At 39.3% G+C, this 26,316-nt stretch overlaps 1 protein-coding gene across 3 annotated transcripts in view; it reads right to left on the bottom strand.

Annotated features, from left to right (window-relative positions):
• Positions 1-21,309, bottom strand: part of IBTK (inhibitor of Bruton tyrosine kinase) — a 54,422-nt gene extending 33,113 nt beyond the window's left edge. For 2 of the 3 annotated variants that reach the window (XM_061989878.1, XM_061989880.1), the window contains exons 1-9: positions 21,115-21,309; positions 12,091-12,757; positions 9,649-9,745; positions 8,368-8,492; positions 7,290-7,400; positions 6,324-6,494; positions 5,104-5,221; positions 3,181-3,361; positions 1,868-1,991 (exon numbers count right to left, since the gene is read on the bottom strand). In XM_061989878.1, the coding sequence (XP_061845862.1) occupies positions 1,868-1,991; positions 3,181-3,361; positions 5,104-5,221; positions 6,324-6,494; positions 7,290-7,400; positions 8,368-8,492; positions 9,649-9,745; positions 12,091-12,414 (1,251 nt within the window). In that variant the 5' untranslated portion in view covers positions 12,415-12,757; positions 21,115-21,309. Of the gene's footprint in view, positions 1-1,867; positions 1,992-3,180; positions 3,362-5,103; positions 5,222-6,323; positions 6,495-7,289; positions 7,401-8,367; positions 8,493-9,648; positions 9,746-12,090; positions 12,758-20,586; positions 20,956-21,114 lie in introns of those variants that run through there. The other variant, XM_061989879.1, reaches the window with a different exon arrangement.
• Between the last annotated feature and the right edge of the window lie 5,007 nt (positions 21,310-26,316).

The following is a 26,316-nucleotide window of genomic DNA, read 5'->3' as shown; positions in this document are numbered from 1 at the left end:
TTTGCCCATGAAGGGCATTGGAAAAGCTTCTAAGAATTAGGTCAAGAAACAAGTTTAATCTAGTTTCTAATTTACAGATTTGTTCAACAGGCCTGCTTATAAATCAGTCAAAATTCAAAACTAGCACATCAACATTTTTAACCATTTCCTGTTAATCGTTTGACTAACGTCTCAAGTTTGTCTGTATCACTTAAGGTTTTTGGATGGAGATCATGACCAAACACAAACTTCACAACATTCAGCAGAACTGCAAGCACAGCAGGACCCCAACAAAGTATACTATAGATATCTGAAAGAAGCAAGCATGAAGCAACAATCCCACAGAAAGTGAAGCCCAGATGTGGCAGTCTGCACACGTCTGTTAACACCTACGTAAGGAAAGGACAAAAGAATTTGAGTAACCAATTTATTTTCCCCTCTGTTGAGTGCTACAGAATCACAGAATGGTTGAGGTTAGAAGAGAGTTCTGTAGGTTATTTAGTCCGATCCCCTGTCAAGCAGGATCACCCACAGCCAATTGCTCGGGACCATTTCCAGATGGCTTTTCAGTACCTCCAAGAATGGAGACTCCAGAAACGCTATGGGCAACCTGGGCCGGCGCCTGATCACCCTTACAGTGAAAAAGTGCTTCCTGATACTCAGACAGAGCCTCCTTAGTTTCAGTTTATGCCCATTGCCTCTGGTTTTGTCACTGGGCACCACTTAAAAGCCCGACTCCATCTTTTTTTACATCTTCCCTTCAAGCATGTATAGACATTGATAAGGTCCCCTTTGAGCTTTTGCTTTTCTAGGCTAAAGAGTACTCTAATCTTAAAGAGAGCACCTATCAAGCCAGGCCAGGAAGCACTGATTAAGGTAACAGAAGTATTAAGACCCCACTCATCTCCTTACTTGATGATTTGAAATGTCTAAAAGCACTGAAGATCCCAGTGTTTTCCCAGTATTCAATATGGAGAGATATCAAATATAAGTTGACATGGTTCCACTGATGCAGGAAGACAAAGTGGTTTCTTACTGCTAAAACAGTGTCTCTAAGATGTTGAAAGGGCCCTACCAATGTTACAGATGCGAGAGACTAAATCTCACCTGAATACTGAACTGAAAGTTTATAACCTCTGAAATAACTAATGACCTAATAAATGGATAAGATCATCCCAAAACATAATTCCATCAAATGCAAGGAATGAACAGGAAATATCCACATTGCTCCCTATTTTGACTTTTTTTAACATTCTTTGAAGCAACCTTTCAGAAACAAAACCTCTTTATAAATACCACTAGATGGCACTGGAGATTTAGATTTCCCAGCGAGTAGACCCTAGAAAAGGCTGAGGTCTTGAAAGGTCCTATAAACTGTTACTCTATGAAGACAGACAGAAGAAAACAATAAATCCAACATCATAATCCCATCCTAAGACAACACAGTGCCTGTACTTAACTAAAAATACTAACCCACTAATCAAGTTTAGCTTCAATTTTTCAATAGTAAAGGGACATCCCATCTACAGAATAGCTGGTTAACAGCAAAGGATCTACAATTTCAAGTCCAGAGACTACTTCTGAGACTCTTTCCAGAGGGTGTAACAGTGACTGGGTAGGTGGGATGAGTGTAGAGACAGGGAAAGAACCCAAACAGACCATGTACACTCCATTTGTAAAAACGAAGGAGGTTACACTTTGAACAAAAACCCATTAGCTGTTTGGAGACTTAAAAATAACACTATTGTACATTAATTTGGTAGATTCCCCAATATCCTTTAAAAAAGGACCCAATCAGTAGCAGTTCTAGAGAAATAAATTGGGTTCTAGTTTGAATAATCAGTTTGCAGCTTGCTATACAATTATGATTTCCAGGGACACAACTTACTCTTCCAGCTTCATCCAGTGCCAAAATACAAATCTTCTCACCCCCATTTTCTTGAAGATGCTGGGTATCCACCTTATAGTCCAAATATCCTCCATTAACAAGAACTTTTTTAAGATTCAGCTGTCTGAAAGACCACAAAAGTTTAAATTAGTGTTTCTTTATTGTGCATTTACGTTCTTTCTATGACAGTTGCCTTTTTCATTTAGAGAAGCAGTGAAAAAATTTGACTGAGGTAGTGACATTGTACTTAGGTTTAGTTTCTCCCTACTGGTATTACTAACACAATTGCTAACAAAATACTATTAGTAGATTGTGATTTTTGCTTTGCTTTTAATTATGTCACAACATATCCACGGGTCCTTTCCAAAATTCCTTAAGTGAAAACCAGTATATCATTTAGCTTTGACTTGCAGCATGACAAAAGTTATAGTTCTATAAATTTCATTTAGCTGTTTGTCTTAAAAGACCTATCTTATCTCAGAAGGCCTTTTGTCAAGTTTTTGGTGGGTTTTGGTTTTTATCTATCTGATCCAAACCATGCACATTATCTCTTCTCAGTTTCTTAGTATAAAAGCACAGTATATAGTGTTAAGTTTCTCCAAATGCCAACATCTGCACTTACAACCACGTACAAAATGAAGAAAATAATCAGTAAGCTGTAACACATCAATAAGTATTGTTTGAATTTGAAAAGAAGCTGAAAACCTAACTGGGAGTTAGCTGAGCAAAAATGCTTCTTGCCTCTTCTAATCTGTTATTGTCAATTAAGAAGGAATGAGATCAAATAACTTCCTAAATGTATGCATCATGGGCTCAGTTTCTTCAACTGGTTTAATGTTTATTGTCATGAAGTTCCCCTTGCAATCTAAATTACCTTTTATGACATACTGTATGCACACATTAATTAAAACAATCAGATCCAAATTTGTTGACTCCAAATCATAACAATTTAACTAAACAGGGGGATTGGAGATCTGCTGCTTTATCAAGATGCATTTATACAAATCCAGGCTAACAAAGGACCGAAAAAATATCAGTTTCTGTATCTTTAAACCTACGACACAAAATATTTCCTCTTAGTATTTTTTTCTAAAACATCTTTAGTAAGCACTGAGTGGCACCTTAGCCTCATCTAATAACAAAAAAACCCCCAAACAAGATAGTCACAGTTCATATGAAATAACTGCAAATGAAGAAAACTCAGGGCAGCATTGTATTATCTCTATGCATAAATATCTTTAAAATAGCTTGCAAGTACAAGACTACATTGAAATCTTTTGTGCTTTATGACAAATCAGAAAAGTAACACATACTTTGAAGCCATCTTTTTGCACTGATACTCTGCAAGTAAATAAATATCTCCTCTTTCAGTAACACATACTGTAGCGCCATCACTAGCAGAGACCAAGGACAGAGAGATATCTTTATGATGTAGAGCAGAAACTTGGCGAGGACCTGTCACACATTTTTCTCCATTAGGATCTAGCAGATAACCTAGAAAATACAACACACCCCAAAAACATTATTTTCTATTCCACACATAATACATTTAAAGGACACTTTGTTACATTACTTTGACAAAACCTTTAAACTCTAAAAAAGTAGTGAGACAGTTCATTTTCAAGATAACTAGATAGTAAGACAAATCATTTTCAACATAAGTACACAGCTAAGAGATTCTCCACAGAAATAACTTTTATTTCATCATATACAGTTCTAAACACTAGAGATACTATCACCCTGGCACAAACTATAGATTATTTCAGCCACTGGAAGATACAAAAAGAAGTGTGTCATAAAAACTACTGTGCCAGTAAGCACGGAGACAGCCAGTTATGTGAAACAACAGACAAGGTTGGAGCTGTAATGTAAGACCTCTGAAAACATATTTAAAAGTAAATAAATCAGGTCCTTGCTACCCTGTTGCATCACAAAGAATTCTAACACAAAGCATACCCCGCCCTGTGTGCACTTACCTCTGCAAGTCAGAGTGGATCAAGGGCACAAACATCCAGAACAAGCAGCAGAGCTACATCTAAAACTGGAAACAATCCTGCCATGTTACTATATAGTGCTATGACCAAAAACCTGAATGAAGCATGGCTTACTACCACAGGTTTATCAGACTGCCTAGTTGACAACTACACCACTTACGATCCAATCACTATCTCCACATGCTGCTCCACTGGGCCATGTGCACACCAGAATAATCTCAGCAACATAAGAAACCATAAAAACCCCAACTTATATGATAAATGCATATAAAAAAATATCCAAAACCCACAAAAAACAGTCATTAGTAAGATACTTCTCTGATAAAGATTTTTCTTCCCACATATCTTTGTAACACTAAATAGGAACACAAAAAGTCTGAACCTGATGTCAGAACTGATGTAGATGAACTGTTAAGTACCAGAGCTAACTATTAGGTTTGTTTGCACACAGATACAGAAATGCAAATCCAAACCAACACTGCAATACTTGTTTATTCAATAAGATAAAAGCAACTAAAGTATCCCATTCATATAACAAATCAAGAAGTTCATTAGTTGGTAATAGATTTTTATTAGTCTTTCTTGACTTCAGAATAAGATCAAGTTAAGTAAAGTTAAGTAAAGATTCTGGTAACTGCACTGAAAAAGAAATCTAGATGGGGCAAGTACCTCAGTTTAAAAAGTTAGCATGAAAAATGTTATCAGGAGCATGTTGACAGTGTGTGGTGAAAAGACATAGGCACAAAAGCTGAATGGTAGTTTATTGAGGGTAGTACTAGCCAGACTGCTGGAAAGAGACAAGCACGTCCTGCAATAATCTGTGACATACACAGCGACACATCATTTCCTGAAAGTGTGGCAGGACCACACAAGATATATGGAAGGCAAAAGAATTATAAAGAGTTCAAATAAGACAGCTAAATTTGACTAGCTCTCATCACATCAAAATGTGAAAGTGATTGGCAGTAATGAAATATATTCTTCCAAAGAAGTGTGAAGGGCAGATGTGAGACTAGTTCTAAAAAAAGAAAGAGAGAGAGAGAGAAAGGGAGAGAGAGAGAAAGGGAGAGAGAGAGAAAGGGAGAGAGAGAGAAAGGGAGAGAGAGAGAAAGGGAGAGAGAGAGAAAGGGAGAGAGAGAGAAAGGGAGAGAAGGCTTCCTGTTGTACAAAGCAGATAACAGCTTTAGTACGAATAACATCTTTTAATGGCTGGGTTTTACTTTCAGAAGGCTTCTACCTTACCTAGTTGGCCGCCATTCAGCCCCATCGTATACACTGCTTCCTTAGTCCATAGCACTGTATGGAATCTCCCTGCTGCCACTCCAATCACCATTCTACCTTTCAGGTTTTTTGCCTGAACCTAAGCACAAATCCAAAGTACATCTTAATATTAAGCAGCAACAGGTGAATTTCACATGATTAAGAATGAAGCATCAATCCACATACACTATAACGTCAGGTTTATTACAGAAGTTTGTCAAGTCCGGCACTATCTCACTAGAGACAAAAAGGAGTAAACTTCTTGCATTATCTAATCAAAACTAGAAACAAATCCCTTCAGGCTGTCTTCACATGTAAGATGTTGAACAAGACTTCACAGGATGTATATGTAACAGTCAAAGAAGACTAAGGTGTTGCAAAAGTGTTAGTTAAAAATTTTCAGCTTGTAGAGTCCTAATGCTTTAAACACACTGTCAGAACATTACATTACCAATTTCACACTTCAAATTTTACTTGATTTTCCAGATCAAGATCAAAGCCAACACTGGGGATACATAGCTATCATTACACTGTTAAAGACAAGTCAGTGTACCCCAAAACAATACTCTGTTGCACTTGGGCCAATTATTCTTTCCTACTTCTATAAAATTGGTAGTGCAACGTAGTTTTACTCCAGATGAAGCTTCCTTTCATAAAGGGCAGTATAAATCTTATTTACTTTAAAAAACACAATAATTAGAAAAGGTTAGAGACTGAGCATAGAAATATTGTCGAGTTGCTAAGACACACACTCTCTTTTCCCTGTCAATATTTTTCCCAAAGCTTTATGGACTCCAGAATCAACATTGTTTCCATCAAAGGACATGACCATCAAACCCTGAGATCCATCATCCAAAAGGAGTGAAGTACATGAATCTCAAGTAATATATACCTATTACTTTTACACCATCTCATCTACAGAACAATTTGGACAAGAAAAGGCTTTTGGCAACTGTACCTTGTATCACACTTATCACTACAAACATTAGTACAGTTCAGGTTACAAACTAAAATGTTTATCAGGACACAGCTATTTAAGACTGTGATATATTGTAACAGGGAATCGAGATTTGATTTGATCTCACATTTGACTTTATGCAACTTTTATTTCATCCTGAAGAAGTTTAAAAGTTATTTCTGCAATCTTCACATTTTACTTTCTATTATAACAAACAACTAAGCTTTGACTATGTTAGTTTTACCTGTCTAGGAACAGTGCAGTTAGCAGAAGGAGGATTAATACCCAATTGATGAAATGTATTTAAACCAAATGTGTAAACATATCCATCTTCTGTTAAAACAACAGTATGATCCTTAGCTGCAGCTATCTGGGAGCACTGATGGCCAGCTAAGCCTTCCACAAGTCTTGGTACCTGAACAAGAAAAAAAAGATATTGATATAAAACTGAGGTCATATATCAACAGAGAGTCGTGACCAAATATTTAACTAGAGATGAAGATGCATTTGAATGTACAATACACTCATTAATATAATTACCCCATCCAGTGAAATAAGACAAAGGATTTTCATTTGAAATCCATCCTCTGCTATCGGGGGAGACGATTTTTTAACAACTTGCTCCAAAGTTAGGTAGGAAACTGTATTTTCAAGACAGTTGGACAAATACTATTCCATTGCTTCTTTCACTTTTCTTCCTGAACTACCATGAACATTAACGGTCTCTCCCTCCAAATCCCAAGATACACCTAAGAAAATTCTAAAGAATAGGGAAGCAGTTCTGTATCTTTGACTCTTTGAGCACTCCAATGCAAGTTCTCCATTATTCAACTGGGTAAAATCCCAATTTCAAAACAGCAATTTGCAAATCCATATAAGAAGCCAGTCCAGACAAAAACCATTTGCTTCCACTTATCTGGCATCAGATAGGCTTTAAAAGAACTTGGACATAACACGCAAGTTTGACCACAGTATCTAGTTAAATTAAACTATATTTAAATGCATGCTCTTCTTCTCTCTGCCAGATCACCAGAAGAACAGAGAATGTTTTCTGTTATTTGGTGAAGAGCAAGAGGATTGTGTGACATCAACAGCAGACTTGTTTTGAAATAAAAACACTCATAGAAACTCCAATTCACGTTTTAGACTCACTGTTTGAAATAGAAAAAACATCATGCCAGACTACATGAGATAGCATAAGACAGCATACCAGGCATGTTTGTTCATCACCATGACCCAAGCGTCCTCCTTGTCCATGTCCACATGTATAAACTTGACCTTTGTGGGAAAGGAATACAGAATGGAATTTGCAGAGTACCACCTGAAAAAAAAAGGGCCAAAAAGGGGTTGGTAGGAGGCAGTATAGGACAAATTCATTTTCTTGGATAATCTGGAAACATCTGTCAAAACTACTTTGTGAAGAAGTTCAGCTTTAATAAAGAACTGTCATGAAAATACAAGTAAGATACTAGGATTAAAGCACAGGACTGCCAAATTGAGTCACAAGGAAAACAAAGTATTTGCCTTAAATTTATTATGCACTGCCTTAACCTACTTGAAGAGACCTACAGCTTGTATTTATTAAAATAAGTTGAAGCACAGCGCTCCAGACTAACAGAAGATGAAAAGATTAAGTTTTAAGAGTAACAATACCACCTTGGAATAGCTGAAGGAAACACGTTAAGACTGTAGCACAGATTATCTGTCCTAAATGCTTGTTCAACTTGTACTTTAACCTTTTAAATATTCTTAAATAGAAATCCCAAGAAGTTATTATGGACAAAACTACTGCTACAGGAGATGTGCTTAACAGCACATGCTGCTTTCAACACAAGAATTTTAATTCAACATGTATCAAACAGGTTCATCACCCCACATTAGTTCTCTATGGGCGTTGCACAAGAAGTCAGAAACCAGAAACAGTTACAGAAGTATCATATTTTTTAATTTATTTAGTGATATACAAGCCATACATCCAAGGTAAATTGTATTTAAAAAAAACCTCAAAACATTCTCCCCACCAAAAGAGAAGACCACACTTTCACTGAGGGTGATGGTGGGGGCTGAGGGAGAAGCTGCAAGACTATATTACAGCAGGCCTGCTCTAGCACTCACTCCTTAGCTGCTGAAGACACTTGCAGAGAAGTAACTAGGGAGAAAAAGAGATGAGGGGAGAAGAAAAAAAATAAACACAACCAAAAAAACCCCCTTCTTTCACGAAAATCTTCATAACTTCATAATATCTTCAATATCAGTTGCCTCTCATGTACACCTCCACTGAGAAATACCTGTTTGATATAAATGCCGTTCCGAGGAAAAAGGTCCACCAGTTCAGGATGATGTTTACCCTGTTGACCACCATGACCCAAAGTAAAATTTATATTGTTTCCCCAAGTGTAGACTTCTGTGGGGTCTGCAATGAAAACAAAACACATCTCTGCAGCTTGGAAATGTAACAGTCTTCAGCATACTGACTTTGAAAAGCAAATCCTGCTGTTTCCATTTAAAACTCCAAGAAGAAAGCTGCTTTTTACATTTTTTGTTGAATTTTCCAAATATGTATTCTTATGACAGGTGAGATGACAAAATAACAATAATGTACAGATAAACAAACATTACTTACATATATTTTTCGGTTGCAGGAAATGAAAACACTCCTCTGCAGCAGATTCATTTTATGTGTTTTCAGAAAACAACTACTGCTACCTTCGTTTATAGATGATTTCCCCTTCAATTTAGTAAAAAGCTTTCCCCAAAAATTGTTATGCACTTTCAAATCAGAAATGTGGCCAAAAACTAACACTTTATGTTTTTTAAATAACCTCTCAATTACAGTGATATCTGACCACCATTTTTTGTTGAGTAAAAAACTGAAATCAATGTATGTTTGATCAAGTTGCACCACTATTACAAAGACTGAAGAATTTTCACACATTTTACAAGATAAAATTTAAAATACACAAAACTCAGGATTTGTGTATCCAAAATTACTAAAACTGACTGGAAAGAAGCTGAAAAGTACAAGTTTCACTGTAGAACAAGACCAAACTTGCAAACAATAATGAAAGGAAAAGAAGGAGGGTAAAAAAAGTATAAAAGAATATACAAATATATAGAAGCTACTGGAAAAACTACTCCCCTGTCAAACAAAAACTTGTGTGCTCAGGGTTATTCTCACAAACTCATTTCCTACATGGAGAAATTGTATTTAGAGTGATTGGAACTAGCTTACACCAAGTTACTTTATCTAAAAAATACTTTGAAGAATCAAGACTGTATTTCTCCTCTTTTTGAAAAGACATAGAAGTGATCTAAACTTGGCTTTTTTTTTTGGATCTCAAAGTCAGTCATTATTCATTTATTTTTCCTATACATGTGTATTCTGTGCCTACTGCCACTCTTCCGCATCTGTTGTCTTATGATATTAGTGACCCCATATCTTCTAGTACCTCATGACTTACACAGTCCTAATTAGAAACACAAAATACTGTCTAAACTGGTACATACATTAACACATTGTTGAAACATATCTCCTTGTAAAATACAATCTAAGCTATTTGACTTCCTACCAGTTTTCTTGAACACCACGTGGATTGGTCTATCTTTCATCACAAGATCCAGGGCTGACAAGCCTTCTTTATCCTGAATGTACAAACTAACGCCATGCTAAAAGACAAGGAAAGGAGGGGAAGAGAAGGACAGAAGTTAAAATTAACTCCATAGCTTGAAGTAAGCCATATAAACATTTAAGAAGATAAACAAGTTTTTAATTGAAGTTTAATATTGGTAAAAGAAAATCTTCAGATTCAAGTAAACTGTAAGTAAGTATGAAAAAAACAGTTCAGTTCTGTTCAGCCACGTATACATCATGTTGGTCTATTAACTGAGATTTTACTGTACGAATCACAATTGAGTAAGAAGAGGTATTTTAATATAGATGACATACAATAAGATGTAATATATAATTTAATATGTATAAATGTAATATATAATGATATATAACAAGATGTAATCAGTGAAACTCACTTTAAGATAATGCATTGACATCTAGGAAGGGCAAGTATTTACCAAAAATACATTTACCAGCTTCAAGGAACACATCTTCTTATATTAGTACATTTACAGAGTCAGTTTTGACAAGGTAGAGAAGTGAGAAAATTTTTAAAAAAAACCCTCCTGTGGCTTTGAAAACAAGCGGGGAACAGTGCTTCACAGTTGCTGTGAAAAGGGAAAGGGACACAAACAGACCAACAAGATAGCAGCAGGGATGCTTCAGAAGCACAAAGCATGAACAGGGCAGTCTTTCAGAACTCAAGAGACACATAGACATTCTCTCTAAATACCACTTTCTCAATACAAAACACAATACAAAATGCTGCTATGTCAGCATTAGCTTTAAGGAAGTCAAGTGTCATCCATTGCATCCCTGAATACTGCAGATGTCTCCAGGCAGAACCTAATGAATAATACAGCTGTACATGTACATACCACAGTTCATGGTTAATATAAAGGAAGATCTTACAGAATCTGACACTTCAGAGGTAAAACATATGAAATGCAAAAACTGAGGAAGCACAATTCATTTAAGCATAGAGAGACAGCTAGCCAGATTTGCAGTAGAGGTTTTAACCCATAACTTCCTTGGAAAAAACACTAGCCAGCAGAACAACAACATAGATACTACAAATTATAAATGCAATCCTACCAGTAACAGTGCTGGTGTAATTCACTACACAACACAACGACTGACCTATTTTTGTGATTTAATAGGTAGTTGGATAGTCTTCTCTGTGGCAGCTAAGTCATCTACAAGTAGAACAGAGGCTGCAGTGATATTCACGTGGTCTGAATTTGTAAAAACAAACCCCAGCCATTGAGCAGCAAAACTTGTAGTTAATTAGAGTCTGAGAGGAAGCCGTAACTGCCTTCAGCCCACAACAGAAGTCTGTCATCCACACTAGTTAAATACCCCAGGGATAGATTCTGGGGCCACTGCTGTTTAACATCATCAGTAACGAAGGGGATGACAAGACAGAATGCACCCTCAGCAAGCCTGATGATGACCCAAGACCAGGAGGAGTGGCAGGTTGAGTTGCCAATCAGAGGGACCTGACAGATTGGAGCATTGGGCCAAGAGGAACCTCATGAAGTTCAACAAAGGGAAACGCAGATCCTGGCCCTAGGAAGAAACACGCCAGGGTCCCAATACAGCTGAAGGCCAACCGACTAGAAAGCAGTTTGGCAGAAAAGGACTTGTGGCTCTTGGTGGACGAGCAGTTGACCACAAGCAAGCAATATGTTCTCACAGCTAAGAATGGTAAAAGCATTCAAGGCTGCATGCCGGCACGTTGCCAGCAGGCATTACTCAGCACTGGCAAGCTACAGCTGGAGTGCTGGGTTCAGATCTAGACTCCCCAGTACAAGATAGAAATGAACCTACAGAAGTAAGTTCAGCAAAACTTGTGGTTGAACTCCATGATTCTATGAAAAGACTATGAAAATAATGGCTGAAGCTGATACATACAAGGAGAGGCTGAGAGAGCTGGGATGTTTTAGCCTGGAGAAGGTCGGGGGTGGGGGTGGGGCATGTCATCAGTATGTGTAATAAATACCTGATCGGAGATGAGGAGTGAGGATCACGGTGATAGGACAAGTGACAATGGGCAGAAATTGAAATATAAAAAAATCCGTTTAACTCTAAACCCCATTTTTCCTGCACTGATATTAAAACATTGGAACAGAGATGTCTGAATCTCTGTTTAAAATTCAGCTGGACACAGTACTGGGCAACCTGCTATAGCTGATCTTGTTTAATATGGGGGTTGAACTAGACAACCTTGAGACACCTTCTCTTTCAAGCTCAACTGAAAAACAAATCAAATATGAGTATTAAGACAATCCTCAAAAGGGTTTCATTCAAGTTTAAAAACAAAAAAATCCCACTTTTACGTAACTGGTACAACTTTAAAAATCACAGACACCAAGGAAAACTACAGTTACAAACTACTCACCTTCAGTAATGACAGAACACAATCAATGTATCCATAAAATATACTTCTGTGCAAAGCTGTCCATCCAGATTCTTTGTCTTTTGCCAAGAGATCTACTCCTTTGCTCTCAGCCAACCAGTCTAGTACACCTTTTTTGCCACAAGACGAAGCTAGATGTATAACATTTCTACCAAAGGCATCCTTTATGGTTGCAGCATTGTAGCAGTGAGAAGAGAGAAAGGCCTTGATCTGGCCTTCACTTCCTCTGGTTACTACAGAAATAACATCCAAAGCATGCTGTAGAGATCGACACTTTGAAGTGCAGTCTGGCAGGAGAGAACTCATCTTCACTTCTGAAGCTGCTCCTCTCCTTAAGGGGAACAACCCTTAACTGTACCAAGGCACTCCAATTCAGTACACAACACAGTGCCTTCAAAAATTTGTAATTCCAAAGATGTAAATCCAGTTTTAGTGAGCTGCCATTTGAAATCTTTGTACTGCTATGTTTGGCACTTGATCCAAATAAATATTTATAAATATATATTTTAGAAGTCTTATTTCACCATCTTATATAACAAATATTTTTGTCCATAGAAAATTCCAAAAGTTAACTACCTCAGGTGTGCAGAGGGGGATTCCCCCTCCACACTACCTTTTTCTTTTAAAACTCCATAATTGCACGGGAGACCTGCAAGAAAACAAACCAGAACAGATTAGTGAACAAAAATTCTTTTCCCTAGCAACTGTACCAATTTAAATGCATCTGAAATCAGCTCTTACAAAAACAGAAGCAAGGGTTAATTGACCTGTGCCATGCCATCTCATCTTAGATATTCAGTCAGTTTAAAAACCCATGACTCCCTTCTCCAGACTCCAAAGACATCTCCTTCCTTTGTTTGACATAAGTCTTTGAGGCTACATGGAGAATCAGATCCAAAAAAAAAAAGTCATCTGAAAGAAAAAAATAGTTTGCTTTCCCAGTCTAAAGGTCCTTAGGACCCAGACAGTTTACCATTTAATTATATCATTACATTGTGATCAGAAAGCAAGAACTGAACTAAAAGGCTGCTTGGGAGAGGAAAAAAAAATAAGGAAAAAACCTGCCAAATAATCCCCCCAGTTGAGTACAGCTTGACTAACAGAAGTTTTGTCAATCACATCCAGAAGGACGAGGGACCACCACAATTTCCCTTAGCAACTGCAAAATAGGATTATGCCCCACTTCCTCTTCCCTGGCCTGAATGCCTACCCATCTCCCTCCCAAGTTTCTTCTGTAGATTCAACAGTAAGGCTCCTATCCAGCACTCCCCAAGCTGCTGACAAACCTAAGAGGAACGATGGCAACAGAGTGAAGAAAAGCAACTTGTACATGAAATATGAATCCAGGCTGTTAGTCCTCATATAAGGCTGAGGTCTAATGCTCTTAAAAACAGGCAGAAAGAAGCAAAGGCAGAGGTTGGACAGAGTAAGGGAGGAAGAAGCAGCAAAAGGACTCAAAGATACAAATCCTTCTTCATGAGAATATATCTACAGTTTGGGGCACACAGCACTTCCAGTTATCTAAGTATATTTATCTTTATCATATCCACCTTTCTCTGGCATCTACCTTCTCCAGAGTAAAGAAGGCCTGACAGAAGAATTCTGTAGTTATATTTTAAACGGCTCCAGCACACAAAGTGCAGACAGCAGTACAAAAATCAGACATAAACCCATCTAAAACAGAAGAAGTGAACTCCATGTATCACTGATCCACTGCCTAATTTCATGTGAACTGCTATTCACAGAAAGCGTCACGCTTCGATCTTTCAAGCGCGAGTTGCAAACTGAGCAAAGCAGCACTCTATCCTGCGTTATACAGCTTGATGCTTTTGTTTGGTACACAAATTGTAGTTTAAGGTTGTTCTACCCAGAACTAAAATATTCCAAAAGAAGCTGGATGCTGCCATCATGAAAGCTGAATAAATACAACTGTAAACAAATTCTTTACTGTAAAAAACCAAACAAAACCATAACAAAAAATCCACCTTGCTACCTTTGCAGCTCAGCAGTCATTACAAATGTGCACACCCCACATCTGCCTTCCACTCTCCCCCCCAAAAAACTCCATTGAGCTTGGTTTCCATTGCTTTTCAGGCACTGAATATATAACTACTTTTTTGTTAGTATCTCTATCTGCAAAGACATTTCAGGGAAAGATGATTTTGTTTGGAAAAGAAAACAGAAATCCCTATCTTCCTCCAATTTCAAGAAATATCTACAAGATCTCAATAATATCTACAAATAGCTAAATGATGGATGTCTGTTGTATCCAGTGACAGGACAAGGATGGAAATGGAAAGAAGCTGGAACACAAAAAGTTCCATTTGAACATAAGGAAAAACTATTTTACTGTGAAGGTGCCCAGGGAGAGCGTGGAGTCTCCTTCTCGGGGGATCTTCAAAATCTGCCTGGACATGTTCCTGTGTGACCTGATCTAGGTGGACCTGCTTGAGCAGGGGAGTTTGACTAGATGATCTCTAAAGGTCCCTTCCAATCCTACCATTCTCTGATTCTATGATTGACAGAAAGCTGAATGCAATCAGTTTAGAGCAAGCACTAGTACCAGAATCTAAACTTTGAAGAAAAAAACAAATTCATTTCTAATGCCAGAGTATTCATTTAAACATCTCATGACAAACTCTTCAGCAGTTATTTTTCTCCCTTGTTCAGAAGAGATTAAATACTTGGAATAGAAAACTGCCTATCAGAAGATATTCAATATCTGCCTTCAAAGCAAACAGCAGGCAAACAAAAAAAACCCAACAAAGTAGTTTTTATTCACTACAATTTAGTCTCTCATCCATGACAAGGAGTAACATTCAGAAACCTCTTAGACAACAAAACTGACCATAGCTGTTTAGCTTACATTTGTCATAGCAAGTTTCAGTTCATTCTACAGAGCATTTTACAAACAACAAACAAACTTCTGTAGTAACACAAGAAATTTAACATATACTTGTGTGGATACTTCTCCTTTTCTCTCAGACTATAAGGAAAAGTGAATCAGTCTCTCAAGCTTGAAGAAAAGCTCTAGTTTCAAGAACAGAGTGACTTGCTCCTCCAAGGAATCAAGGTGTGGCAGGTGACTACGATCAGCAGACTCTGATTGCCAGTGCATCAAACATCCCTCTAAAGAGTAATAGTCTTTTAAAAACATTCTTTAGGAAGATCTACGGGAAAAACATCAGCAGTGCTATTGACCTCAAATTGTCACATCCCATCAATATGTCACTAGGCAATAAAACTACGCTGTGGAAGAAGGATGAATTTTACATATGCCTTGTAAGGCACATCTTCACAATTATTCATTAAGATATTGTTATTAGTGCTACAAAGAATTAAAAATAAAAAGAACATAAAGAAAAATTACTCAGTGGAGTCATAAAGTCGACTAACTGCTTATGTAAACTGGTATGAAATGACACCACCACCCAGGGAAGCATCCCTGCCGTGCCCCATGCCCTGCCTCCCCTTGTGCACCTACACACCTATTTAAGGCACACAATTGCATGAGAAAATTATTCAGAAGAAAGAAAATCTTTGGTTCCAAAGGAACTTGTGCCATTATAAGAAAGGAACAGGGAGGCCAGAGAAAAACTTCTTTAAAACATCTGATCTCTAGCCTCACCAAACATCAAAAATACCGTCAACAACAAACCACACTTTAGAAGAATAAAAAATTCTGCTACTAAATAGAAATGCAGCCCTGCCCACCTCACACTAAGCCCATCATGGTGACGTTGACTGCAGCTATGTGAAATCTGACCCTGACAAATTATTGCTTTCTAAGTCATTCTAACCCAACCTTCGTCTACTATAAACATTCCAACACAAGATACTGTACTTGTACACTGATATATACACCCTGAGTTTGAAGATAGAAGTCTGTAGGTAAGTTTCCACCCCTCCACAATAAAGACCTGCATACCAATAACATACTGTCACATTGTTATGACATCTGAAAGGGGTTAATAACTGATCCGGCTATTTTTAAATACAACAGAAGTCCTTCCATGAAACCTTAAAACTTTAAAATGGTGAATTGAGGCTTATTCATGGCTGTTGAAAACTTTTGTGCTGTCCAAATGCTTACTTCTAGTACAGAAAAAAACTATTTTAGTGTGAGGGTGAGGGAGCCCTGGCACAGGCTGCCCAGCGAGGGTGTGGAGTCTCCCTCTTTGGAGGTCTTCAAGACCCACCTGGACATGTTCCTACGTGACCTGATCTAGGTGACCCTTCTTCTGCAGGGGGGTGGGACTAGATGATCTCTAAAGGTCCCTTCCAACCCTACCATCCTATGATTCTATATGGAGTCCCAGCTGAATGATCAAGAGTAAAATAAGCCAAAAACAGAAACAGCACCAACACTTTTTAAAGGCTGAAATGCTTGCAACACAGTGACCTTTTGATTAGATGCCTCTGCTTTTATTTGCAGATATTTGTGTAGCCTCCTCAGCACTCATCATATTCAAGTAAAACACCAGTGTCTTCCTAATGTTGTAATTATTAAAAGACATCAATAGCTAAATAAAATTACAACCTCTTAAAACATGTTTATGATACAATAGGTATCATTTGGAATTAAAGTTATTTTATTTCTCACTTCCTGCTAACAGCTGAAGGCAGTTGTGAAATCTTGAGATTCTGTTCCATCACTGGTAAAAATGAAATGGTTTGGCGGAGTCACATAATCTCAAGGGTTGGAAGGGATCTCATCTAGTCCAACGCCCCTGCCAGAGCGTGACCATCTAGAGTAGGTCACACAGGAACTCGTCCAGGTGAGTTTGGAATGTTTCCAGAGAAGGAGACTCCACAAGCTATGTGGGCAGCCTGTGCCAGTGCTCCCTCACCTGAACAGGGAAGAAGCTTTTCTTATGGTTCTTTGGAACATCTTATGCTCCAGCTTGTACCCATTGCCCCTTGTCTTATCATTGGATATCACTGAGAACAGCCTGGCTCCATCCTCCTGACACCCAACCTTTACGTATCTGTAAAGATAAATGAGATCATCCCTCAGTCTCCTCCAGAAGATTCCCACTGTAAAGTCTCAGAAATCTCTGTTTATCAAACCTGTTTTTAAGGGATTTCTGGTAGGTTAGTGCCCTTGGCATCCAAATGTTCTGTTTACCTTTTTTGTCATCCAAGATACTTCCAAGAATACACAAAAAATATAGAATCACTTGTGTTCTGGTGATACAAAATTGAAACCAGAAGAAAGAGATGATGGAAGCTTTAGGACCCCCCACTATGAATGTGTTTCTTTGTCTCTGTCTTCAGAGGATAAACCCAGTGAAGGCAGACTATATTCAGCACATTTTTTTTGGGATGCCTAGAACACTGACACATCTGGTGCAGAGGCATCACAAGCCACTGGACAAAGGAAAATCTCACCTGAGAGGCACACACAGGATTCTTATCTCTGGTCTTTCAGATTCTTCCTGATGAAAGCCTGTACCCCATATCAAATCTAGCAAAATCTGCCTAACACGGATGTGGATACCAGTGCCAAGGCAGTGGTTAGTAGATGCTGTTGCAAGTTTTTTAAATCTTAAAAAACACAATGGTCTCACACTGAAGAGAAAGAGAACACAGAAGAGATTTGGCTAGTTACAATTCAATGTCACTTGAAGACAAACTGCTGGTTTTGCACCTTCCATGTTTCCTGCATTGAAGTAACTCAATTGCCAAATCAGTGACCTGGCCTTGAAACTCCAGCTGTAGACTGCTTTACTAAGAACATATTTCTCCAAATCTTACTTGATTTTTAAACAGCCAGAACCTCATTACATTCATGGGTTTGGGTTTTTTTCTGTTGGGAGGTGTATTTATTTGAAGTGGTATCAATTTTTTTCTAATTACCAGTTGCAACCAGGATGCATTTGGTGAAGAACTACCTAGTATTTGGCTCTTCTAAAATGGAACTAAATAATGGTTTATATTCTCCATATAAAAGAAGCTTAGAGCTTTCCTTGTCAATCCTAAAGCCCTTCCTTTAAACAAAAAAAGTGTAAATAACATGGCTTTTCAAAAGGTGCACAATTCATTTGCTCTTCCTTCTGATAATAAGTTGCTAAATGAAAAGAGGTATGACTGGCAGTATAATACACCTCGGGAAGGTTAAGTGCATCCTTATAAGAGTATTGCAAGTTCTTAAAGATTTCCAAGGTGGAGTGGAAGGGAGGTTGTTTTTTAAACAAGCATGCTGACATTTAATAATATTCTCCAAGCTGGTCCATTCACACTTAGTTCATAACATCACAAAAGACCTGTAACCATAACAGCATAGAAATCCTGAAAATATTTGTACCTAAAACAAACTTCACCATGCAGACTACTTGATTTATAAGCTAATAAAAACCCCACAAACCAAAAAAAATACAGCCATGGCAATTTACTATCAAGTTACTGATTCTCCAGGATTTTCTGTTGGCTGTGGTCTTACCTAAAGGCAACTTTCACTAATGTATATTAAAGTACTAGTTTAGAATGCGAGAAAGTGACTAGCAAATTGAAGCTGGGTAGTAATATAATGAACAGAGTACTGACATGCAACAAACCCTCAAGGAAACACAGATGAATCTCTAGGTAAAAATAACAGTAAATACACCTTTCAGCTCTAAGTAGCACATTGTCCAAGGCTTTGAAGAACAGCTAGACTACTAATTTCTGCTCAGAAGATTACATATCTGCAGATAGTTTAAACTGCTCAGAAACTCCTTGCATTTTTTTTGGTCTGGGCATAAGTCTAGGCTTTTCAATCCCTTGAACAGTATTGTCTGAAATAGATAAAATAATTTATGGCAAGAAAGTGATTGAGTATTTAAGGAAAAAAAGATAAATCTAAGTTGTGTGGAAGCTTAGAGCAGTTTGACAGTAAGAATTTCCCACATAGTCTTCAAAAATGAGTTTATTCTTGACAATGCTACAGGAGCAGTGCAATACAGGGCACAGAAAGCAAGGTTTCTGCTCTTCTCACCACACTGAACTTCAGGGAGAGTGCTGGCTCCAGTTCAGAGATCAAGTTTTAAGATAAACAGTTAGGTAGAAGAAAACTTTGGAAAGAGCAATTAGGATTCAGAAAGTTTACATAACAACCTGTGAGTATAGGCTGAACAAATTGGATCTATTTTCTCCTTCATCTGTGATTTCTACAGAGCATCTAGAATCTTTGCATGAGGAAGCTGTTACGTAAAGAAGAAAAAATGAAAACTCTAGTCCATTTGACCCCTGACAGTGGGATAACTAGTCATATTTTAAGGCTACATGGCAGGAAATATTTCCAAATGATACACTGAATGCTAATGAGGCTCTCAAAATGGACTCAACAACATGCAATCTGTTTGAGTTTTAAATAGATGTGACCTGCCTAGAAGTAAAGTCAGGAAGGAAAACTAACTTGCATTCTACCTTGCCTGCTAAGTCTCCTGTGTTGCAGCAAATCCAAGCTGTTTCATTTATTGGGCTGAGGCTTCTGTGACACTGCTTGGCAAAAAATACACTCCCAGAACAAGTGACCTTTACAGGTTCTCTCTCTAGACTTTCTAGAAGTTCTGCCTTCACAGTGACAGCAGCATAATCCTTATCAGGATAAGATATTCAGTGATCCAGCAACTCTAATCCATTTGCTCCTAACAGTGCTGTCATGTACTACCAATTAAAGGCAGACACGTCTGTCAAGAAAATATCAAAGTACCATTGGTAGCTAAATTCAACTACAACACGTCAGGGCAGATCTATTAGTCAGAAACCAGAGTGCACAAACAGTAAACTCTGAAATACTGTGCTTGGCTTACATAGACTCAATCAAAACTACTTGCATTTAGTAACTTAACACTGACCAAAAAATGAAAACATAGCAAAAGTGGTATAAATAAAAGTACAGTGAGGCATTACAGGCATTTCCACAATACACGGGGAGCACACTCCATAGGTTTTGGTGAAATGGATAACCTGAAGGTAAGTCAACAGAAATGATTCACAAACGTACTTTGGAATTTCACCACACTTAAAAAACTATATCTGATAAATACATCAAGTCTTATGAAAAGCTGACTATTCTGAATGAACTCTGAACTTTTGGTACAGTATTATTAAAGAGTATCCACATCAGATGTTGTAGGGCAATTATTACTTTTTTGTAAACTACAAATTGTGGTCAGTTTCCATGAAGACATTGACCATGTCTGCAAAAACAAGAGCTAGAATTCAGAAAGCAGGTGGTCGGCCCCCGAGAAGACTGCACAGAAATATCCTTTTAAGCTAACTACGACATTTTAGCTCTCTGGTGCTTACACTGCTCTTCAAAGCCAGAAACACTGAGCTGCTATCAAAAGCTGCAGGAAAGTATCACCAGGAGGGCCTGAAGCACAAGAAGCTTACACAAGCAAAAACTATTTCACTGCAAGGGTGATGGAGTCCTGGCACAGGCTGCCCAGAGAGGGTGTGGAGGCTCCTTCTCTGGAGATTTTCAAAACCCACCTGGACACGTTCCTGGTGGAGGTGAATCTTCTTTAGCAAGGGGGTTGGACTTGATGATTTCTAGAGTTCCCTTCCAATCCCTACCATTCTGTGATTCTACGATTCTAAGACTTATGGGAATCTAGCTAGGAAATCTGGAAGAGGCTGCTGCCAGTGTCAAGGGGGAGGAAGGTCTGAAGTATTTCACAGAGCTAGCCACAGGCTAAATGCAGGCAAGGGGAAAAGTGGTGGTTTGGACTCCCATCACACATGTCCACGTAGCCGGGAAGAGACTTAAGTAAACAGTCGGCCGAGCCACTTTTCTTCCGCCTCGAAGCCGCTCCCCTCCCATTCTACGTGTCCGGCTGTCCTTTATCCCACCACCCCAGCTCTCCTGCCTGAGGCCCTCCTCATTCCTGCAGCCCTCCACCACCGCTGTCCCTTCCCGTGCCGTCCCATCCCCTCCGGCAGGGCCAGCTGGGACACTGCCCTCCTCCCAGGCCCGGCTCCCCCTCCGGACACATCAGCAGGTCGCGGCCCGCCCCTCACCAGTCGCTAGATGAACGGACTCGGGCGGGCAGGGCGGGAGGCGCGCTGGGCAGCGCGGGGGCTCATCCTCAGTGACAGCGGGGCAGGGTCAGGCTCAGGGCCGGGGCCAGGCTGCTGCGGCTACCGCGGTACCTCAAGCAGCGACAGCGACAGCCCGAGCCAGCAGCTCACAGCGGGGCGCAGGGACAGCAGCCACCGCCGCACCCCCGAAGAAGCAAGCAGCCGATTGGCTGCGGCATGCCCACAGCTCACACGCCGATTGGCTAGGAATACCGCCTCGTTTCCGGCCCCCGCGTCGGAGCCCGGATTGATTGACAGGCCGGATCCGGCGGCGGCGGCGAGCGGGGGCGGGGCCGGGAGGGGGCGGGGCCAGCCGTGACGGGGTCAGCCGTGACGGTGAGGCGGTGTCAATATGGCCGCCGCAGGGGTGAGGACGGAGGAAGACTCAAATCACTGCCCTCACACTGCCGAGCCCATCATTAAACCATATCCCTCAGCGCCTCATTTATGTATCTGTTGAATATCTCCAGGGATGGTGACTCCGCCACCTCCCTGGGCAGCCTGGGACAGTGTCTGACAGCCCTCTTAGAGGAAAAGTTCAAGTGGCAGGGAGAGATGAGGTGTTTCAGTGCCTCAGGCTTCACGAAAGAAGCAGTGCCCTGCTAAGGCCTCATGGGGAGTCCTGTGTCCAGTTCTGGGCTCCTCAGCTCAAGAGGGACAGGGAAGTGCTGGAGAGAGGCCAGCACAGGGCCACCAAGATGATCAGAGGACTGGAACATCTTCCTTAAGAGGAAAGGCTGCGGGAACTGGGGCTGTTTAGTCTAGAAAAGAGGAGACTGAGAGGGGAATCTCATTAATATTTACAAATATGTAAATGGTGGGTGTCAGGAGGTTGGGGCATCCCTTTTTTCTGTGGTGTCTAGCAATAGGACAAGAGGTAATGGGTTTAAGCTGGAGCACAAAAAGTTCCATTTAAACATAAGAAAAAACTATTTTACTCTGAGGGTGAGGGAGCCCTGGCACAGGCTGCCCAGGGAGGTGTGAAGGCTCCTTCCTTGGAGGTCTTCAAGACCTGGACACTGTCACCTGATCTAGGTGGACCTGCTCCTGCAGGGGAGTTGGACTAGATGATCTCTAAAGGTCCCTTCCAGCAGCTACCATTCTATGATTCTATGTGGCCCGCTGTGAAGGAGGAGGATGTATTTCTGGCAAGGCAACACCTCTCCAAGATGACTCAAAAGAAAGAGTTAATCAGGTTGCAGATGTCTAGAAAATAATTGAGGAAAGCATCGAGAGGAGGCATGTAGTCTAAGCCAATGTAGTTTCTGTCTCTCACCTAATTTATAGGATACAACTTGGTTTTTGTGAGGCATTTTACGCCAACTCAGGACAGTCTCATAAGAAAACTTGATGTGTACACAAGTGTGAAAAACTGCTGTTGCTAAGTAATTACCTGCCATCCACTTAATGTGTATTTCAAGTAAACTCCATGAGAGCTCTACTCAATTCTACTTTTCAATTAATATATTGAATCATGCTTTTACCTGAGAACCAGCTTCGCTACCCAGTGTGCCACTTGGAGAGACGTTGATTAATTATCTCAGGTTTGCCCAATCCCAGGTGCTCAGTGCTCTCCCACAAATTAAGCATCCCTGATGGGATTTTCTGCCTGATATTTATATAAAATAAACTAGTATCATTTCAAATCCACCTCTTCTACAGCAATGGGTAATTTACACACTATTATAATGTTGCTTACATCAGTATTTTACTACTATGTATGCTCAGGGGCATCGTCTTCACCTAGGCAAGGGTCTTATTGACCTGTGGCTGTGATTTTTAGCATTATAATGAGGGCAGTTCAGTTGAAGATACATGGACCTTAAGTTTTTGTGACAAGTTTTGGCAATATATACAAAACATCCTTAAAACATCTTTATTAAGTACCTCTGGTTTTTTCTCTAGGCCTAATCTCAGAGCTTCCTTGGTTATGTGATACTAACTACATACTTTTCTGGTTACAAATGGTAAAAGTAGCACCTTGCACAGAGCAGACAGGAAAACCATTGTTCTACAAATCACTTTGCATTTAACCCTCAACAACACACAGCACATTTCTGAGTTAACAATGTAAAAGGTGGTATGGATTACAGATTAATCTGGAGCAAGATTAGAGTGAAGCATTTTAGAGTGAGAAGCCAGGAACCAAGACAGTCAGTACCTAACATTAAACACAAAGTAAAAAAATCACACATCACTTTTTCCAAAGCACAGAAATATGTTAATGATGCTATTAATGCCAATGGCTAAAGTTTCTGTGTGTTTCTTTAAAGCCACAGTTATCTATCCTGTGAGGTGCAAGCATTAAAGACTTTAAACCAACCTAGCTATTTTTAAACCACAACACACTGAACTTGAAAAAAAGTTCTGCATGTTCTTCAGCAGCAGAACAGTTTGGGAAAGACTGAGTAAAATTTGTATGTAGGTGAATCTCAAGCATTTTTACCCATGCTGTCTGACCCAGTTAATGTGAATTGGGGCATCTGCTTTCTGTATTTCACTGTATAAATATTTCGTTTGCCAGCAGTCATTCACTACTGTAACTAACCCTGCATGCTATGTAACATTTATTTATTCACTGTTTTCCTAGTGATAGCTTCTTTCTGCTTCAGTCATAAGCATACCTCAGAGGTGGCCTTGCTCCAAGCATGCTGCCAGCTGGCTTAAGAACAGTAGTGACCATCTGGGGAGATAAAGAGGTCCAAATACAGTTGAAGTCAGTCATAAACAATGCTTTGTTGTACAATGATGAATTCAAGTGAATAGCTGGGACAAGCATTCTCTGGAGAGGTAAACAGCTCAGTGGAAAGATCAAGAGGCTTAAAAGGAGAACAAGGCACAGGACAACATGAATAGATTCTATGTGAGAAAAATAACTTCTGAGAAGCTGGACTGCCCCTCAAGTCTTTCATACAAAATAGTACTGGAAAGAATAGAAAACTACAGTAAGGGACACAGAAATGTTGGAAAATAATACTGAGTCATGAATATGACCTCATGGAGTCCAAGTCAGCCAAAACCTTGACAGAATGATCAAAGGCTTTTAGCAATATGTTTCCGTGCAAGAATTTTATGTCCTTTGCAGGACTTTTAATGTTTTCATGGAAAAATAAGACATTACTTGAGTAGATGATCTCTAGAGATCCTTTCCACCCCCTACCATTCTGTGATTAACAACTTTGCCTATTGTTTATTTTTTCAGGCTTTTTAAATTGTCCCCAGCTCATAGGTCAGTAGTAGAAATTCCTGCTTGCTGTGCAGCAAACTAATGAATACCATTCACAGAATCAGGGTGATATAGTTTGATTTGCAGAGATCTGTTGAGGGGATGGGGTAATGTTGTAAAACAAAAATAGCTCAAACAAGTTAACTGGAGCCCCTGTTTAAATTATTGGGGTTTTGAGATTCTTTTTCACCAGTGGAAAATGACAACATTGTTGCAGAAAAATATACTGGTGCAAGCCTTTCAGGAGAACCTTACAGGCAGTGGAAATGAAAAGCCAGTAATGAGTCACTGAAGAAGTCACTTTTTAAATTTAGTAGTCCAACGGCCAGATTTATGAGTTCCTGAATGGAACATCTTTCATATGAGGAAAGGCTGCGGGAACTGGGGCTGTTTAGTCTGGAGAAGAGGAGACTGAGGGGAGATCTTATTTACATTTATAAATATCTAAAGGGTGGGTGTCAGGAAGTTGGGACATCCTTTTTTTCTATAGTAGCTAGCAACAGGACAAGGGGTAGTGGGATGAAGCTGGAACACAAAAAGTTCCACTTAAACATAAGAAAAAACTATTTCACTGTTCAGGTGAGGGAGCCCTGGCACAGGCTGCCCAGAGGGACTGTGGAGTCTCCTTCCTTGGAGGTCTTCAAGACCCACTTGGACATGTTCCTATGTGACCTGATCTAGGTGAACCTGCTTCTGCAGGGGGGTGGGACTAGATGATCTCTAAAGGTCCCTTCCAACCCTGTCATTCTATGATTCTATGAAGCATGTAATACACACCTGAGAGTTAAGAACTGTTCATCCTTTTTTTTTCAGTCTGTAGCAAAAATTTCTGAATTATCGTAAATCAACATATAATTGTCGTATAGGAAAAAAAATGTCTCTGATCACCGTTGCTACTTTTTATGGTAGCTCTAGACTGAGGCAAAAGTCCCTCAAAAAGTGGAAAAAGCAGCAGTTAAAAAGAATAAAACCAGTATACTTAGCCATCTTCAGAATTTGAGGAAGAACGTCAATTTTAAGAGGCTTAATTAGCCTACAAAGTGTATGGTTTTTTGTCTTAGTGTGCATCTCAGTTCATTAACCATTGGAAGGTATCCTCATTTGAGGTTAGGGGAGATAAATCTAGTCTATAAGGGAGACATTTCCTCATTAGGGAGATTTCTGGTGACATATGGTGTCTGTCCATCCATTTATCCATCCATCCATCCAGAGTGGTTTGCAGGTGTCCGTGTCTTGTCTGCTGCACCAGACTTAGGCTAATGGGAGGAATTAGGGGAGAAGATGTAGGCAACAGTAAGGAAAAAATGTGCTCTGCACTTCCTGCTATCACTGTATGATCTCATAACAGATTTCTGAAATGGATTCTGAATGTTAAATAAAGATGGTAATTACTTTTATCAGCCAGTACTCAAAATGTTCAGTCTATATATCAAACCTGAAAATAATTCTTTCCATTTCAGCTATACCAAGTGTCAAGGAACAGATTTCCCCCTGCACATTTCTATTTATGTACCTCAGCTGGCCTAATTATTACCAGTGTCCTCTGGAGCCTTGAGTAATAATTCTTACTGGCAGCAGTGATACTCTCTGCTGAAGAAAAAATTAATCAGCTCCAGGCTTACCTTCTGCTGATACTAAATAAGTTCTTTATGAACCTGAAAAAAAAGATTATAAAGTTCTGGGAGACTTGTAATGCGTAACTAATAAAGGAAGATTCAGTGGAATGCTTCGTAGAAGGGAAGACTTGCAAAAAACCCAGACTACCATTTATTTATCAGATAAATAATCACACACTCAAAAGAAGCATTTTTATACCAGTAAACTATCTCCAAATTTATTAACAATTTGTGCATCTTGCTCCAAGAAAGCCTGTCCCCTTACTCAAGGAGACAGGTTTACTAAGTTCCATATACCAA

The sequence above is a fragment of the Colius striatus genome, chromosome 2 (genome assembly GCF_028858725.1).
Source record: "Colius striatus isolate bColStr4 chromosome 2, bColStr4.1.hap1, whole genome shotgun sequence".
Classification (NCBI taxonomy): Eukaryota; Metazoa; Chordata; class Aves; order Coliiformes; family Coliidae; genus Colius; species Colius striatus.
Note: the sequence above shows the minus strand (reverse complement) of the source record. Positions and strands in the feature narration are given on the sequence as shown.